At 44.9% G+C, this 19694-nt stretch overlaps 1 protein-coding gene across 1 annotated transcript in view; it reads right to left on the bottom strand.

Moving 5' to 3' along the window:
- Dnase1l3 (deoxyribonuclease 1 like 3) overlaps positions 1-19694 on the bottom strand; it is a 31244-nt gene that overhangs the window by 4717 nt on the left and 6833 nt on the right. The window contains exons 2-6 of the mRNA XM_008841175.2: positions 18736-18824; positions 12436-12522; positions 11589-11701; positions 6893-7005; positions 3495-3652 (exon numbers count right to left, since the gene is read on the bottom strand). Of these exons, the coding sequence (XP_008839397.1) occupies positions 3495-3652; positions 6893-7005; positions 11589-11701; positions 12436-12522; positions 18736-18824 (560 nt within the window). The remainder of the gene's footprint in view (positions 1-3494; positions 3653-6892; positions 7006-11588; positions 11702-12435; positions 12523-18735; positions 18825-19694) is intronic.

Consider the following 19694-nt stretch of genomic DNA (forward strand, 5'->3'; position numbering starts at 1 on the left):
CAGTTAACCAAAAGAAAGAAAGAGCACCTCCAAATCAACAAAATCAGAGATGAAAGGGGAAACATTTCAACAGACACCAGAAAGATACAGAACATTATAAGGGAATACTTTAAAAACCTATATGCTACCAAATTCGAAAACCTAAAAGAAATGGATGCATATCTAAAGGCATGGGAACCACCAAAACTAAACCAAGAAGAGATTAACAGCTTAAACAGACCCATATCACAAAAAGAAATGGAAACAGTAATACAAAACCTCCCGACTAAAAAATGCCCAGGACCAGATGGATTTACAGCAGAATTCTATCAGACATTTAAAGAAGATCTGCATCCAATACTACTTAATTTATTCAAAAAAATAGAAATGGAGGGAAAACTTACAAATTCCTTCTATGAAGCCAGCATCACTCTCATACTAAAGCCTGATAAAGATACAACCAAAAAAGAAAACTATAGACCCATATCCTTAATGAACATAGATGCAAAAATTCTCAATAAAATACTTGCAAACCGCATACAGACACACATCAAAAGGATCATCCACCATGACTACGCCCCTTTTTTTAACAAGGTGAGAGAAAACTGCCATCTCCACGCGTTCTGTACAATTGAGCACTTTCTATGGCATCTTCCTAGCTACCTTTGATTCATGGTCAGTGATGCTGTTTTCTTACTTATAGTATTATATTATTTCCTTTAAATTTAATTTATTTCAATATAAAATTAATGGATTGAAAGAAAAGTATAGAGAAAAACGACAGTAGGTACTTTGCAGCTGTGATACCAAATGAGAATGGTAATCAAATGAATTTTAGAAATGGACTCGGTGGGGTGGGGACTGGAGAGATGGCTCAGTGATTAAGAGCACTGACTGCCCTTGCAGAGGACCCAGGTTCAGTTTCTAGCACTCACATGGGAGCTAACAACTGTCTGTAACTCCATTTCCATGGGAATTCAATGCCTTCTTCTGACCTCCACAGGCATTACATGGCACAGGTGCACTTACATACATGCAGGCAATATATATAAGAAAATAAAATATAATAAAACATTTTAATAGAAATAGGGGGCTGGAGAGAAGAGTCAGTGGTTAAGAACACTTGCTGTTCTTCCAGAGGACATGGGTTCATTTTCCAGCACCCACATGGTGGCTAACAACTGTCTGTAACTCCAGTTCCAGGGGACCTGACACTCTCTTCTGTCCTCTGTGGGGCATTGCACACATATGGTGCACTTACATACATGCAGGTGAAACACTCAGATACCTAAAATAAAAATAACAAATAAAATATTTTTTAAAATAGAAATGGATTCTAAGCCTGGGGGAGATGGCTCAGTGGGTAAGAGTATTCACTCTGCATGCAAGAGGACCTGAGTTCAAATCTCCAACACCCAGATAAAAGGCTAAACATGGTCATGCCTGCCTGTAACCCCAGCACTGGGAGCAGACTTAGAAGGATCCTGAAAATTCACTGGCCAGCCAGTTTAGTTGAAACAGCAAGCCTCTGGTTCAGTGAGAGACACTGTCTCAAGGCAATAAAACAGACAGCAGTAAAGGAAAATGCCAGGCATACTGCTCTGGCCTCCGGGCACACTCACTTTCATGTACCACCACACACACACACACACACACACAAAAAAAAAAATTAAAAATAAACAAATAAAACATAAAAATAATGAGCTGCAGAGATGGCTCAGCAGTTAAGAGCACTTGCTGCTCTTCCAGAGCATCTGAGTTTGATCCCCAGAACCCACATTGTGCACCTCACAACTGCCTTTAACTCCAGCTACAGGGATTCCTACACACTTCTTCTGGCCTCTGAAGGCACCCATATGTGCATGGTGCACACACACACACACACACACACACAAAATAAGGGCCAACAAGATGGCTCAGCCAGTAAAGGCACCTGTCACCAACCCTGCAATTGATTTGAGTTTGATCCTCAGGACTCATGTTGTCCTCTGACCTCCATATACGTGCCATGGCACATGTGCATACACCCCCCACACACACACACATAGACACAAGATAAATAAAATGTAATAAAATATAAAAAATAAAACAAAGAAATGGACTCTGATATAAGCCAAGACAGGTGAAGTCAGTAGGCTCCATGTGGCCCTAGTCTCTCAGGGCCTGCCTGGGGAGTATAGGGGAGGCAAACTGCCCTTTTTCTGCCCTGAGCTTTTCCAATTCTGACTGGAGTTTGGTTTCTGGACTTGACCTTCCCAACGTCCCCCAGGGGGCCTGGGTGAGCGCACTAGTATCATCTCCAAAGTTTGGTTGGAGGCCCTTCAGAATGGGAAGAGAGGCCTGGGTGCTGTGGACACTGTATCTTCTCACCCTGGGCTTCCACTTTTGAGGGCTAGGACAATGACATCTGAAAAGGAAACCGTAGCCCAGAAAGCCCCAAGAGGAACAAAGGTGGCTGAGGACGGAAATGAAAACCAGACCTCTAAGCGCTGGGAACAGCAGCCACTCTGGCACGGGGGTCTCCCCACCTGGGGCCTGCAGCCTCTGCTATGGACAGCCACAGACGCCCATGTACTTCAGGTGCCCCTGCTTTCCTCCTGACTGAGGAAGCAAAGCTGAAAGTGCTTGGAAACGCCCACGGAAATCTCGCAAGGACAGTAATTGCCGTTATTTAAACACATGCATCTCTGTTTAGGAATGTGTAACAGTACTTCTTAAATATACAAGCCAGGCATAGTGGCACACACCTGTAATCCCAGCACCCAGGAGGCTGAGGTGGGAGGTTCAGGAGTTCAAGATCATCCTGGGCTGCATAATGAGTTGAAGCCAGCCTGGGCTATATAACAAGACCTTTTCTTAAAAACAAAACAAAGTATAAATATAGTGCACTAACTACACTTATTTTTAAAATACGTACCTGGAGAAATCATAAATATTTACACAAAATGTACATGGAGGCTAGGCTGTTCTTTTCAGCAGCATTTATAACAGCAAGCCCTTGGAGATAACATAATGGCCAGTGATTGGGATGAGGCAAACTGATGGTGGTATATGTTTGGGATACAGCTGGCAAAAGCATGGGATGGTCATACCTCCCTGAATGCTCCAGAACTCATCTAAGAGCATACGATTGTATTTACCCCTTGTCAAATGCCAGACACTGCTGAAAATTTTGTATGTTATTTCAGTTAATACTCATCACATCTCCACAAATGAGGTACTAGTAGTATCACAGTTTCCAGTCTACAAGTGAGAAAATCAATACACAGACTCTAAGTCCCTCGGTCACAGACATAGGAAGTGGTAGAGTTGGGACTTCAACCTGGGTCCATTTGACATCAAAGTCAGAGCTGGACACCAAGCGCCACCTCATAAGGTCCTATAGTTCCATACACCACACAAGGGACCCAGTGGAGGCTCCTAAAATGGAATCGACCCAAATCTTAAGCCTTGGGGGGCCTCACCTGGAGGTTGCTGGGTATCTGTATGAACCAAGCCCCTGTGAGGCCACCTACCTGTCATAGGCACAGTTGGTGCTTTTCTTGACTGTAGTGTCCTCTTGGTCCCCAATCAGCCAAACAAACTTGGGGTCAGTCCTCAAACGGATATTCTGCCAAGCCTTCTTAGGGACATAGCTGCAGCCAGCATTGAAGTCTCCCATGAAAATGAAATTCTGAAAGGCATATTTTAGAACCATCACCTGGTGAGCGCTGTGACTCAGCTTTCACTTGTGGCCTCCAGTTATGACTCTCCTCCCATGCCCAGTGACTGAAGGGTCTTTTTATGGCCTGAACTGGACCCCTCCCAACTTTTAAATTTTAGATGTATTATTATTGTGTAACTCTATAATGTGTGAGTGCAGGCATGCATGTGTGGAGGTCAGATGACAACCTTTGGGAGTGGGTTCTCTCCTTCCACTATAGATTCCCGGGATGGAACTCAGGTCATCAGACTCACATGGCAAGCTCTTTTACTCACTGAGCCATCTCACTGGCCTGTCTGTCCCAATTTAAATGTTGAATTCCTAACCACCCCTCAACTTGTTAGGATATGACTATATTTAGAAATTGGGTCTTTTGGGGCTGGAGAGATGACTCAGCAGTTAAGAGCACTGACTGCTCTTGCAGAGGACCCAGGTTCGATTCCCAGCACCCAGATGGCGGCTATGAACCGTCCTTAACTCCAGTTCCAGGGGAATCGGAAACCCTCTTCTGACCTCCGTGGCACTGCATGACATGGGTGCACTCACATACATGTAGGCAATACACTCATACACATAAAATTAAAAAATAATAAATAAAATGTTAAAAAAATAAATTGGATCTTTTGTTGTTTTATTTTGAGACAGAGTCTCATGCAGCCTAGGCTGGCCTCAAACTAACTATACAGCCCAGGATGCCCTTGAACTTCCGATTCACCTCTTGAGTTCTGGAATTATAGGCTGTGCCCCATCACACCCAACTGCAGAATGGGACTTTAAAGAGGTAATTAAGGTAAAAATGAGGTCAGGCTAGTGGCCCCTTATACAGGAGCAGGCAAGTAGGAGACCCTGGGGTTTGATTCCCAGCAACACACACACACACACACACACACACCCCACACACACAAATTTAAAAATGGAATTAGAACACAGAGAGACACAGAAGGAAGAGAGTACAGAGACAACAGAAAAAAAATGACCATCTATAGGCCAAGGGCAGAAGCCTCCAGAAGGGACCAACGATGCTCTCACACACTACCTTAGCCTCATAGCCTCCAGCCCTGTGAGCAGGCAGCTCTGAGTTATTTAATCATCTTTGGTGTGCTGGTATAGCAGCCCTAGCAAACTCAAAGAGGATCTGTCTTAGTTTCCTTTTGAAAAGAAGAGGCCATAGTTTCCAAGTGAGTCAGAGTTTTGACAAGGATCCGACAGTGAATACAAGAGCATATCTAGTGGAGGGGGGCTGTTCACCCCATCACCCATCCTGTTCTTAGTCACCCTGTCTCTGTAATCCCAAGTGCACGGGTAGGTGGGGACACTGGGATCCAGCTAAGATAGTCCCTCACAGAGATACCACAGGAAATACCAATGACTTGGCACCTTGGGTAGTGGGTACACTGCTTTGCTGCATCCTGTTGTTTTGAGGTCAGAAACTAATTCCTGTCAAAATTCAGTCTTTGGGGGGAAAGGGAGGCAGGCCTTAGAGGTAAACTGGCCTTCTCTGCCCTATACCACCAAGAGAAGCCACTTCTTAGGTTGAAAGTGTTTTTCCCTGTAGGGCCCTTGGAAGAGAATTTTTACATTCCACGATACAGAGGAAACGTCTTACTTCCTTGTTTGTGCTACTGTTTGGGATGGTTGCTGACTTGAGAGGCTTTCTTTTAAAAGGACATTTCATTTTGACCTCTGCTAGCAGAGAAAGTTTCCCCTGAGATTAAGGTGCACAGTTGGAGACAAAATGCTATCCCTAACCTGAGTGCCACCAGCTTCTGCTCATATAGGTGTGAGTTGCTGAGATGCACTATGAGCCCAGGGCCAGCATGAAGTGATTTAGCAAGCTTAACTTCCATGACTAGAAAATACCATTAGCCACGATAGAAACAGGTCAGAGGGATTAAATGGCCTGCTCTATGCCACACAACTGGGCGCTTTCTGCGGGTAAAGCCCAGAACTGAACCTCAATCTGTCCTCCTGAAGGTCCCTCATTCCAAGATTCCTCCTTCCTCACTTTGGGTCACTGATTCTTCCCTAGGGACTGACACTCAATAGAAGCTCAATATATTTTTGCTTCATGAATGAAGGGTTTCGTAATTTGTCCTGGAACTTCAAATGAAATGTACCCATAGTCTTCATGGCCAGCTCTGACCAGCTGCGTCCACATTGAACTCATTTTGCACCTTGAGCAGGGGAACTAAGGAGGAAGGGGGACTCCCAGTCACGTTCTGAAAGGAGAAAAGAGGAATTTGGAGGGAGAGGCCTCTGGAGCACTTCTGTATTTGCCAGGTGCTTCCTCAAACCCTCAGAGCGGCAGGTGGCAGTGTCTCTGTCTTTCACATGGAGAGATGATGTAAGTCTTGATGGCTGGCCACTGTGATCGCTCCTTTTCCTGTTCCTGTCACTGACCACTGAAGCATCTCTGACTTGTCTGCTTCACTTTTCTCAGTTGCAAGTGGGAATGATTAAAGTGGCTGCCTTATGGGATCAGAGTGTGTGTGTGTGTGTGTGTGTGTGTGTGTGTGTGTGTGTGTGTGTGTGTGTGTGTGTGTGTGTGTGTGTGGTGTTGTACTCATGAGTACAGTCACACATGTTCATGTTTGTGGAGGCCAGAATACAACCTTGGATATTGTTTCTCTGGTGCTGCCTACCTTTTTTTGTGTGTGTGAGAAGGTCCTTCACTGGCCTGGGACTTGCCAAGTAGTCTAGACAGGCTGGCTAGCAAGCCCCAGAGAGCCACCTGTCTCTGCCTCCATAGCGCTGGGATTACAAGTTTGTGCCACCATGCTGGGCTGTTTGTTTTGGTTTTTGTTGTTGGTTTTTTAAATGGGGGTTCTGGGGACTGAACTCAGGTCCTCATGCTTGCAAAGCAAGCACTTTATTAACTGAGCCAGCTCCCCAGTCCCTTGTGGGATAACTGAGAAAATTGAATCTACCTGTTCATGTTGAGCTTCAGTGCAGTATCTAGCTGCTCAGCCCTAGTGCTAGTGACTCAGTGACACAGGCATTCCTTAGAAATGGTGCAGAGCATGAATTCCCAAGACCCAGAGAGAGAGGCCCAAGCAGGCCCGCCAAGAAGGATGTTTAAGGTTGAGGAAAAGCCCGAGATGAGGCTGTGAAGTGGTGGTGGCCTGAGTGTGCTCTGCCCTCTCACCCTCCTCCTCAAGAACCAGATACCGCCCCTGCTTGATGGGAACTGGACATCAAAGAGGTCCTTACCTCTACCTTCCATTGGCGTTTCACATCTGTGTAGACATCGGCCAGCTCATCTATCTCTTTAACAGAGGTCTCGGGAGTTGTGTGCAAAGGGACAATCACAAAGTCCTTGACGGCTGAGGAATGGGAGAGAACAGGAGGTCACATGCTTCCGACCAAGAACTCACCAACACTGTTGGAGGAAGTGTGCTTTCCCTTCTAGAAGGTACCGTAGGGGGCGCTGGGGAATAGTGGATCCAGCCTGTGGCTGAGATTTCAATGCTGTTAGTGTCATTAGGCAACTTATTTTCAGTGCACGAAAGACTCTTCACCCACAACTGTGCCCCCCCCCAACCAGCTAAAGGAAAGCTGGTCCTTGGTGGCACTGTTTCTCCCTCCCTCCCTCCCTCCCTCCCTCCTCCTCTTTTTCATTTTTTCTACATTTAATTACTTATTTTGTGTATGTGTGTGCATGCATGCCATGCTCATGATCTCGTGTTTAGTTTTGTGACTGGCTCCAGGGGCCAATTCGGGTCCCATCATGAGACACAGTTCCTGCCTAAGGTCACAGCCTTGGTTCCCATGAGGGTTGCTCTGTGTGCAAGGCTCAGTGTGTCTGGAATGCCAGAAATCTCTTAGTTATTCTCATTTTGGTGTTTTCAGCCTTGGGGAATGAGAGAGGTTAGAGAAATGTCAGACCAATCAACTTACAACCTCCTTAAATGATTCACACCCGAGCACAGAAGTGAGCAAGAATCTGACCCAAAGTTTAAGGTAGCAAAGGAGACAGATGCAGAAGGCAGGCAGAGGTGTCAAGCTTTCCCCTGCTCAGTGATGACTGCTCGTCCCCTTGCCTCTGCTGTTCTTCCTTCCCTACACTCCCAAGGGTCTTGCCAGTAGCTCCCAATGTAAGGCTTAGGAAGTGCTTTCCTCACTTTTCTGCGTCTCGTCGCCACACTGATGGTCGAATTCCTGTCTTGCTTTGTTACCACTTGTCTTGGGCTCAAGATGTGGCAGGCCTGATTTGTTGAGAGCCTGAGAGTCAGGACCCTGACCCAGCACTGTGGTAACATGTTTAGCTTTTGTACTAAAAGGAAAATGAAAAATCCAGGCTTGCTAGCTTATAGTACTTTTGTAATTGAGAATAAAAACCCAAAAAAGTTACTTTAAAAACAAGGAAGTCCAGTGTGATAGTACATGCCTTTAATTCCAGCACTTAGGAGGCAAAGAGAGGTGGATGTCTGTGAGTTTCAGGCCAGCCAGGCTTACATAATGAAACCCTATCTCAAAAAAAAAAAAAAAAAGATGGAGCTGCTGGAGAGGCTCAGTGGTTGAGAGAGAATACTGCTTTTGAAGATGACCCAAATTCAGTTCCCAGTACCTATACTGGGTGGCTTACAGCCTCTGACCTCTGAGGGTACCTGCACTCACATGCACATGCTTGTACACAGACACGCATAATCATATAATTAAAAATAATAAAAATCTTTTACAAATAATAAGACGTCAGATGAGGATTGTAACTTAGTTGGTAGAGTCCTTGCCTAGCACGCACAAAGCCTGGGGTTAGATCCCCATTACTGTATAAAAGCACGCATGGTTGTGCAGGCCTGTAATTCCAGCATTCAGAGGCAGAGGTAGAAGAATCAAGAGTTTAAGGCTAACCTAGGCTATAGAAGACCATATCTCAAAAACAAAACAAATCAGACTAGCGAGATAGCTCAGCATTTAAGAGCACTCACTGGCTGCTCTTCCAGAGAACACTGGTTCAGTTCCCAGTACCCACATGGCAACTAACAACTGTCCAGGGGATCCAGTGTCTTCTTCTGGCCTCCACAAGAATTGCATGACATGTATGCACATACATACATGCAAGCAAAACATTCATACACATAAAATAAATACATAAATAAATAATTTTTTCACCAAAATTTAAAAACAAAACTTCAATGCAAGGTTAGCCTGGGCTACATAGTGAGTTCCATGCCAGCCTGAGCTACATGTCAAGGCCTTGTACTCAAATCTCAAAAAATAAAAAACAACAATAACACACAGACAGACATACATACAGACACACATGCACATACCCCACTGGAGACAGAGAGCTACTAAATGTGGCTCCCAGGATGGGCCTGGGAACCATGTCTTATCTTCCTCTGTGATCTGAGCCCCTCTTCCTGGGGCATCCCTCATTCTCTGCCTGAATCTTACTCCTGCCTATCAGAGGAGGCTGTGAGATACCCACTGCTTAAGCTCCACCATGAGGAGCTGGGACCCAGATCCATAGGCTGACTCTTGGGCCTCAGACGTACCCCTCAGCCACCTCCTCAGGTCTCCGCCCCATGCCTCTGCTTTTCTTATGATTCACTACACACTTCACACCTATCCCACCTCTGGGCTTTTATGTTCTCTGTGTTTCCAACTGGAATGCTGTTTCTCCAGCCAGCTGTATGACCGGGTGCATCAGGTCACAGCTCAATGTTCTACCTCTAATGGTCATCTCTGGTTACCCCTCTGAGGTGGTCCCTGCCACACTATTCAATGTGTCCTATTTATTACTTTCTTCATGCTCTGAAATCATTCTCTTCACTTTTGGGCTCGGTCCATGAGAACCACCTCCACAATGCCTGGCTTATCCGTCCCCTTATTGTCTTGGTTGCACAGCCTAGCACAGCACCTGGCATATTGGAGGTGCTCAAAAGCATTTGTTGATTGAATACATGAATAAATGGTTAGATAAATAAATGAAATCACTAACTCATTTTCAATCCTGATACAACAGGGCAAACTCCAAACAGGCTGGGATGTCCCAAAGGAGAGAGGAAGAGTAGGAAAGGGTGGAAGGGTGGAGGCTCAGGACAAACAGGTTTGTTCAGTGATACATGGAGGCTTGCCTCTCTTTGAGAAGGAATAATTACCTGGAGATGGGGGCTCTCCCTGCTCAGCCATAAGTAAACTGGGTGATGACAAACAGGATTACTGCACTTGCTCTCTGAAGAGCACTTGCCCTCAATACCCACTTCCAGTTTCCTACTGAGAATCCCCCATACTTCTATAGCTGTTTTCCTAAAGTGCTCTTCCTCTAAGTTAATCAAGTCTGGGCAGAAATAGCCCCATAGTTCAGGACGCTGTACCAGTGTGGTACAGATCTAGGCGTGATTTTAGCTCAGCGTATATTTATTTGCTCACGTTGTGTCTCCCCCACTACAATATGGTGTCATGAGGGCGGGGACCGTGTCATTCTTCTCGGCCCCAACAGGGCCTGATACACAGCAGGCAGGCAAAAAATATTTGAGTCTACACACTGAAATCAATTTAATATCTCTCTACCTCCCCTCCCCTCTACGATAGGGTCTTGCTATGTAGCCCTGGATGGCCTAGAACTCACTATGTAGACCAGGCTGGTCTCAGACTCACAGAGTCCCACTCACTCTGCCACCTGAGTGCTGGGATTACTGGTGTGCAGCTGTGAGCCACCATACCTAGCCTATTTAATTCTTGACTTCTTTTTCCCTTTTCAGTGCAGAGGATTGAACACAAGACCTTGTGCATGCTAGGCAAGTGCTCGTCCAGTGAACTATGCCTCAGCCCTTAGCATTTTGAAACAAGGTCTTACCACATAGCTCAGGTTGACTTCAAACTGCTGATCCTTCTGCCTCTGTCCAAGTGCTAGAATTATGGGCATGTGTCACCACTCCCAGCAAATTCTTAACGCTCTATTGAGTACTGAGTGTGATGACAAATACAGGCTCATGAGCTGGTGACTAGTCTTACAACCCTGGCTGGTTCATTTTAATAGCCGGGCTTGGATAAGTGATAGTACCTTTTAAAACCTCAGTTCCTCAAATTCACGTAGGGAATAATCCTAGTCCCTACTTTGTGGTGCGTTGCAAAAATAACCAGAAACTTGCAGTTAATCATGGATCAGTGGTAGTGTTGCTGAGGCAAGGCATGCCTGATTGGGCTTTCCTCCTGCCTGGGAATCTGTGGAGAAGGCTCCTTTGCTATTGAGTGAGATTCACCGTGGGGTTTACCTTTGGTGGCCATCACTTGGGTTTTTTGAAAATGAAGGAATAGTTAGGCTTGACATGGACCAAAGAATTGTGGTAGACCATTTCCATGCCCCTAAATACTCTAGAGGGTGGAGTTATCACTGACCCTGGTGAGTGGGATCCAGGCTGAGGAGGTCCTTCAATGTTGGCATTCTGAGAAGCAAGCCTGGTACCATCACCCTGCCACCTCTCCTCTCAGGCATTAGAAGCAGAACATTCTCAGCTCAACCATCCCTGACAACACTGCTCACACACGCTCAGGGCCACTGTCCCTTCATGGGCTGCTGGGGAGGTCAGGGAGAGGGGCTATTATGGTTTTAATATCCCCCACAGGTTCATGTGTTGAATGCCTAGTCCCCAGCTGATGGCACGATTTTGGGAGATTGTGGAAACTTCAGGAGGTAGGGCCTAGCTAGAGGAAGTGAGTCACTGGGGAGCATACATGGCCTCAAGTCCCTGTCTGGCTCTCCGTTTCCTGTCCATCATGAGGTGAAGAAGCTCCTCCACCACACACTCCTACTGTCATAACATTCTGCCTCCCCACAGTCCTAGAATCAGTGAAGTTGAAGACTGTGGCCTGAACCCTCTGAAACAGTAAACCAAGATCAGTCTCTCCTCCTTTATGTCACAGTAACACAAAAGTAACTAATGTGGGGCCTGTGACTCACCAGTGAAAGGTGACTGGAACCAAACCACAAAGGGCTCCCTGGAAAACACATCTGTGTCCCCGTACTGATAGTCGTGGTAGAGGTAGTTTGCCTTCACAGACACCAGCTTTTCCCTAGAAGAGAACAAAACAAATCTTGCCCGCTGAGTTCACTGGTTGGAAACAATGGTTCCTGTGACTTCACTGGTTTTCCAGAGGAGGCTCAAGCACTGGACAGATCATTTCCCCAAGAACAAAGCTGAGTTATCTCTTCTCAAGGGCCAAGGCCCTTCAGGAGCTGGAGGTCTGAGTCATACTTGTTTTCTGAGGCACACACAAGTGAATGTTCAGACCCAAATCAAATTGCTAGCAGGAAGACAATAAGATTCAGTTGTGCTGAACTACTCAGATTTCCAGGGCTGAGCCATTAAGGATAGATAACTCCTGTCCCAGCCAATCGTTGAGTTAACCAACAGATTAAGTATTATGAAGGTGCTTGTGTTTTTTATTTTGATGATTAAAACATTCTTGTTTCTGTTTTTTGTTTTGAGACTGAGGATGATGACCTTGAACTTCCGATCCTCCTACCTCCACCTTCTGAGTACTGGGATCGCAGGCATGTGCCTCTAAGTCCAGTTTATTAGGTGCTGGGGAAGGAACCTAGAGCTCCATGCAGGCTCGGCAAGCACTCCATCAACTGAGCTACATCTGCAGCCCACGAATCATCAATTTTGATAGCAAAGATTTTGATTGATTTTGAGAGCTGGTTAGACACAAAAACCCATTGTTAAAGAAAAGATACATATTTTGATTCAATTAAGTCACGGTTTTAGGTGGGCCGTTCTGCAGGGACCACAGATCATACTCACTTGTAGAGAAAAGCATACTGTTCTTTGTATGTGTTTCTTCCAAGTCGAGAGCTAATCACATAGTTGTATGTTGTGCTTCGTGAATTTCTAGAAAACACAAATAGTTCACAGTGTGTTGTAAAGAATGAACATGTCTCCACTGCATCTGTCCCCCACCAGCCTGTCTCCGTATTCTAGCTGCTCTCCATAGCTTGTGTGTGTGTGTGTGTGTGTGTGTGTGTGTGTGTGTTGTACATGTTTGTGTATGTGATGTGTTTAGGGGGGTGTGCATATTGTGTTGTGTATGTGCTGTTTGTGAGTGTGTGTTGTATGTGTGCATGTGATGTGTTTGGGGGTCTGTGCATATTGTATTTGTGTGTATGTGGTTGCTTGTGAGAGTGTGTGTGCATGCGTGCATGTGCGTGTGTGCGTGTGTGTGTAGGCAACAGGTTGATATCAAGTGTCTTCTTCAACTGCTCACCACCTTATTTTTTTGAGAGACTGTCTCTCACTGAACCTGCAGGTCACTGATTCAGCGGCTGTCCCACAAATCCCAGGGATCCTCCTGTGTTTACCTCCCTAGTTCTGGGATTTCAGGCAGGGCCACCATGCAGACTTAGTGCTGAGAATCTAAACTCAGGTCCTGATGCAGGTACTTTATTGACTGGGCCATGCCCTCAGTCTCTCATTCTAACTTTTGAGTCTGATACCATTGATCGAAACTGAGAGATCTGGAAGGATCTTTGTAACCCTTATTTCTAGTTTTTCCCATGTAGGAGATCAAACCCAGAGCCCAACACAAGCTCGCTAAGCTAGCACTCTACTACTAAGACATCGCCATTCCTACCCATCTTTTTCCTTTTTCTTTCTTCCTTCCCTTGTTCTTCTTTCACATTATTGTTTTATTTTTGTTTATGTGTATGTGTGTATGCCTGTGTGATTATATGTCACATATGTGCAGGTGCCCTTAAAGGCCAGATGAGGGTGCCAGATCCCCTGGAAGTAGAATCGCAAGCTGTTGTGAGTTGCCCAGCGTGGGTGCTTGGAACAGAACTTGGGTTCTCTGGAAGAGAGCAGCAGTTCTTAACTGCTGACCATCTCTCCAATCTGCTTTCTTTTCTTTCTTTCTTTCTTTTTTTTTTTTCTTTTTGACTTGGTCTCATTATATAGGCCAAGCTAGCCTGGAACTCATGATCCTCCTGTCTCAACAACCCCCATGCTGGCATATAATACCACACCAGTCCTTATTGCCTGTCCTACAAAGATGGCTATTATTTTTACTCCCCACTGCATGATTTAAGAATACAAATTTAGGATTTTAACCCAGACCTTACTCATTCCAAAACCTACAAGCTTTGGAGAACCATAAAGCCTACAGATCATCCAGGCAGAGTAAGAGTAAGAAATCCTTGCTTTGGGGCCTTCAGGATGGCTCAACAGATAAAGGAGCTTGCTGTTGCCAAGCCTGACAACCTGAGCTTGATCCCCAGAACTCACATGGTGGTAGGAGAGAACCAGATCTCACAGGTTGTTATTTGTGACCTATACGTGTGTGCCATGGCGTGTACACACACACACACACACACACACACACACACACGAAAGAAAAGAAATCCCTACTGGCTAGATGATCCTGGGCAGGTCCTCCCTCTCTGTGCCTCAGTTCCTCAGTCACAAGGGAGACAATAACAGTACCTACCCCATGATTTGGGTTTATATTTGTTTTTTGGGGGGTTGTGTATGTGTGTGAGTGTGGTGTATGTAGGTGTGGTCCACGCACAGAGCCCAGAGGAGGATGTCAGGTTTTCTGTTCTATTACCTTCCGTCTTATTTCTTTGAGATAGGTAGGGTGGGTCTCTCACTGAACCTGGGACTAGATTGTTAGCCAGCAAACCCCAGTGATCTTACTGTCTGTAGAATCCTACTGTCTACAACCCCCATAGCTCTAAGGTTATAGGCACATATGGCCCTGCCCACCTTTTCATGTGGGTGCTGGGACTGGAACTCAGGCCCTCAATATTCATTGACATCTCTCCAACCCCTTGTCTGTTTTTTTGAGTCAAGGTCTATTACAGCCCAGGCTAGTCTTGAACTTCCTATGTAGCCAAGGATGGCCTTCAGCTCGTTGATCCTTCTGCCTCCACCTCCCAAGCCACTGGGATTATAAACGTGTATCACCATGTCTGGTTTATGTGGTGCTGGGGATCAACCCAGGGTTTTGTGCATGCTGAGAAAGCATTCTACCAACTGAGCTACAACGCCAGCCCATACTTTGCTGTTTTGTGGAGAATAAATAAAACAGCACAAGTGGTGGATTAGCAATTCCTGGCCTGGAGTTGGGATATCAGTGGGAGCTTTTACATGTGGCCTCTGGGCCATCACTTGCCTTTATAATTCCTTTGTTTTAGAAGCTATAGATGCTGTTAACACATGGTGATCCTGGCTATACACCAGGCATAGTTCAACTTATATGCAGGAGTTAATTTAACTACAATGAAATCTCAGGGCTTCTACCTCAGCCCCATTTTATACATGTGAAAACAAACAAGGTACAAACAAGGTCCTGGCACAAGTGTCCAAGGCAAGCATGAGCTCCTGATCCCTGTGCTCCCTTTGTCTCCAGCTTTCAAAGACCAGATCCAGAATCAGAGGACCTGCCAAGGCTAAACACAGCTGTGATATTATTTTCAGGTGAGAAACTGAGGCCCAGAGAAGGGTGAGGTGAGCCCAAGAAGCCCTTTGTGGGCAGGAGAGCATTTCCAACTGTCCTCCTTCAGCCCTGTGCGTCCAAACTGACCACTTATTGCTGGAAGAAAGTCCTAATTATGGGGTCTATTCATGGTTAGATGTTGCCTTTTGTTAAATCCAGGTGATAGATATCTGACTGCTAATTAGAATCTTCTCTGTGCTTTTACATATGTTTGAGATATTTCAACAGAAAAAGGGATCAGGGTTATTTAATTCTCTTTGAAAAATACCAGAAAACACAGGGTTAAAAAACCACTCAAAGCCGGGCATGGTGGCGCACGCCTTTAATTCCATCACTCAGGAGGTAGAGGCAGGTGGATCTCTGTGAGTTCAAGGCCAGCCTGGTCTACATAGTGAGTTCCAGGACAGCTGGGGCTAAAGGGAGACCCTGTCTCAAAAAGACCAAAAAAAAAAACCACTCAAATTCTTTATAAATTTGTATTCTGAGATAGTCACTGTCAATGTTTGCTGCATTTTTTTGACTTTTATATTTTTCACACATAATTGAATGAACAAGGTACATATTGTTTTCTTAATGTTATTTTTTAGAAGAAGCATATCATTACGCCTTTAATAAGCTCAGTAACAGTTTCCAGGGCAAAGAAAAGTGGCTATACAATGTTTAGGTTCGCTGTTGAATTAATACAGTTATACGATATTGAACTCAGTATAAGCCCCGTAAGACAACCATGGTCAAGCAGGACCTTTGACTTATCTTCACATAGGTGAATTGGTAAAAGAAAGGAGCCAGGAGCTCCTCCTAAGCCCATGTGACCCCTGAGGAACAGATCCTCAAACGACCTTAAGAGTTAAAATAAATTGGTTTATCTGGGCTAACTGTATGGTTTAACCACCCAAAAGGAAAGTATAACCAAAGATTAAAGGGGCCAATATAATTTCTTAAGAGTCCATATGCATACATAAAGGCTGCAAAACAAGGAACAATGCCAGATAGGAGATGCCCTCTTTTGAGTTGCTGGCCAGGGTGGCCAAAGGGACTCCCAGATAGTAACCCAGCAAAACATCCCAAACCATCTTATTCAACTATAAACCCACTTCCCAGATGGCACCCTCCCATAGCCTCCCTCCCCCGACTACAGCCCTTATACTCTGATATCCCAGCTACTGTCTGCTGTGCTGTCAGCACCACTAGCCCTTTCCCACTACTTGTCCATCTGGTGAATCTAGTCAGCCTCTCTAGTGGTCTTTGTTTTAGGAAGGTCAGCTGTTCCTCATCTAACAGCAATCAGTTGTCAATAGTCCTTTAGATAAGATTGGGGTCTGCTGTTCATTTTACCAGTTCTAGGCTTGGTTACTATCTGGGAGTCCCTTGGGCTGGTCAACAACTCAAAAGAAGGTGTCTCCTATCTGGCATTGTTGCTTGTTATGTAGCCTTCAGCTATACATGTGGACTCTTTAAAAAATTATATTGGTCCCTTTAATCTTCAGTTATACTTTCCTTTTGGGTGTTTAAGGCCATACAGTTGGCCCAGATAAACCAATTTATTTTTACTCTTAAGGTTGTTTGAGGATCTGTTCCTCAGGGGTCACATGGGCTTGGGAGGAGCCCCTGGCTCCTTTCTTTTACCAGTTCCACCTATGTGAAGATAAATCAAAGATCCTGCTCGACCATGGCTGGCTTCACATATTGTTTTTTTTAAATATTTTATTTATTATTTTTATTTTATGTGTATTTATGTATTGCCTGAGTGTAGATAAGTGCACCCGTGTCCTGCAATGCCCTCGGAGAACAGAAGAAGCTGTTGGATCCCCTGGAACTGGAGTTATAGACAGTTGTTAGCTGCCATGTGGGTGCTGGGATTTGAACCTGGGTCTTTTCAAGAACAGTCAGTGTTTGAAACCGCTGAGCCATCTCTCCAGTCCCAATATGGTACATATTGTATACTCTTCTGCTTACTCTTGTAATTTGTCTATAGAATAAGCTATATATATGTGTGTGTGTATATATATATATACACATATGGCTATACCTATATCTACATCTACATATGTTCAGATATGATTGTGCATGCCTTTAATTCCAGCATTCAGGAGGCAGAGGTAGGTGGATCTGTGTGAGATTGAGTTTAGCCTGGTCTACATAGTCAGTTCCAGGCTAGCTGAGGCTACAGGGAGACCCTGTCTCATATAGGGGTGTGTGTGTGTGCATGTGTGTGTGTGTGTGTGTGCATTATATTACAGTTTTTTTAAAAATTAAGCCACGTATAACCTGGGTTTGGTGGTTCATGCCTGTAATCCCAACACTCTGGAGGTACAGCCAAGGGGATCAGAAATTCAAGGTCATCTCTTGGCTACATAATGAGTTTGAGGCCAGTTTGGAACACATGACACCTTATCAGGCTTGGGGTGTATCTCAGTGGTAGAGCACTTGTCCTGTATTTGATTCACTACCACAAAATAAAATATTTCAGTACATAAGAATCCCCCAGAAAGCTAGTTAAAATGGGTTCCTTAAATGGATACTTTCATTCAATGGGTGATTTTCTGCTGGATGTGTGCAATGGTTTGGAGAGTGTCCCCCAAAGCCTAGGTATCAATCTGTGGCACTTTAGCACCATTTTCCTTGGTGGTGGAATCCCTGAAGGTTTTGCACAGTGATGGAACCATGGAGAAGGAAGTTAGGTCACTGGGGGCATCCCTTGCTGAGGATATTAGGACCCTGACCCTCATCTCTCAATTTCCTTCCTGTTAAGTGGTGAACAGTCCTCCTCCTCATGCTCTTCCCTTGATGTGCTACCTTTCCAGAGACCTCAAAGAAACAAGCTAACTGACCATGGTCTGAAACCTCCAAAACTGTAAACAAAAACAACCCTAAGTTCTTCATAAGCTGTTTCTCTCATGTATTTTATCACAGTGATGGAAAGCTGATGAACATGATGATTTTGCTGATTATTCAGAATGAACAGAGATCATCAGTATTACCCAATGTCATTTAAAACTATTGGAAGACATTGCTTTTTTTTCATTGATTTCAAATTATAAAATCAACTGGCATTGATTTAATATTCAGAACATATAGAAGTATTAAAATTTAAAATGTCTCCCATTCCTTCTCGTCTCCCAGCTCCACCCACAATGGCTTTCCAATCTTATCTCCCCAAAGCAGCTATTAACAATTGGAAGCCCATCCTCCCACCTTTCTTCTGTGTCATCCTAGTATTCCCATGAAATGTAACCTGGCAACTAAAACAATCTGCGCTAGCAGTCCTGAACACTGTTTCTGATCTATTGCAGCCATCTTTCCTTGCTGAAATATTTAGCTGTATAATGGTCCAACCTGTGGGCTCATCATGACTTTACTGACCCTTTCTTCTATGTTTGCATTCAGTCTTTAGCAGGACTTCTTAGCTCAGCCTTTTATCTACCACTTTCATTCTTCTGTCCCAGTTCTTCACTTTTTCCTCCTGTTTTTACTTTGCTGTATTAAAATCAACCAGTTGAAAGTACATGGGACTAGCTAGGAGTTGAAGCCTACCCAGCCCTGGCCATGTGGTCAGGCATCCTTGCACTTGACCGTCAGCTGTCCAAGGGCTCACCCTTCTCCCTGTTTACCCGTTCAGCTTTTCCATCAACATGGGGCAGATCTTGTTGTTGCTGTCCTTGATTTCCATCAGCAATATGAGGTCACAGCGTTTGATGACCTGCAGACAGAGAATTCCCAGGGGTTGAGGCCATTTACCACAAATCACAAGACCTTTCATCAGGTACTTGCTGTACTGTGAGTATTGTACTGGCTACTTGCTAAAAGAATTTAGTTTCTTGCCTGAACTAAATGAAGGACTTCCTGAGGCCAGTGCTTACAGTATGTCTGTCTTGTGTTTTGTTGATGTTTGTTGTTTTGAGATGGTGTCTCACTATATCCAGGCTGGTCCCAAACTCTAGGTATAAAATGATCCCACTGCCTCAGTCCTGAGGAGCTGGATTTGCAGAAGTGTAGTCTGAGCCCAATGCTTTTGTTGTTATTATTGTTTAATTTATTCTCTGTCCATTTTAGTTTAGTTAATTTGTTTCTTTGAGACAGGTTCTCCCTGTAGCCCCAACTGGCCTGAAACTGGCTATATAGACCAGGCTGCCCTTGATCTCATGGAGATCTGCCCGCCTCTGTCTCCCAAGTGCTGGGACTAAAGGCATGTATTACCCTACCCAGCCATTTTAGTTTTTTTAGACAGGGTTTCATATAGTCCAGTCTGGTTTTGAACTCACTATGTAGCTGAGGATAACCTTAAACTCCTGCTCCTCCTGTCTCTACCTCCCAAGTGCTGGGATTTCAGGTGTGTGCCACCATTGATTGTATGTCCATTTTAATGACCAGGAGACCGAGGATCAACTATATTACACAGCCATCCAGGTAGAAAGTAGCCACAGTGTGAGTCACCTGTCCTCTTGTTCAGGGAGGACATGGAGACCCCATGAGATGGACTTGAACCAGTGTGCAGTCTATAAAGAGGAAGGTCAACTTAGAGGAAACATCTCATTCATGCTTCCAAGTGAAGCCAGACATGGTTGAACAG

Source organism: Nannospalax galili, unplaced genomic scaffold, assembly GCF_000622305.1.
Source record: "Nannospalax galili isolate Female #2095 unplaced genomic scaffold, S.galili_v1.0 scaffold561, whole genome shotgun sequence".
In the NCBI taxonomy this organism is placed as follows: domain Eukaryota; kingdom Metazoa; phylum Chordata; class Mammalia; order Rodentia; family Spalacidae; genus Nannospalax; species Nannospalax galili.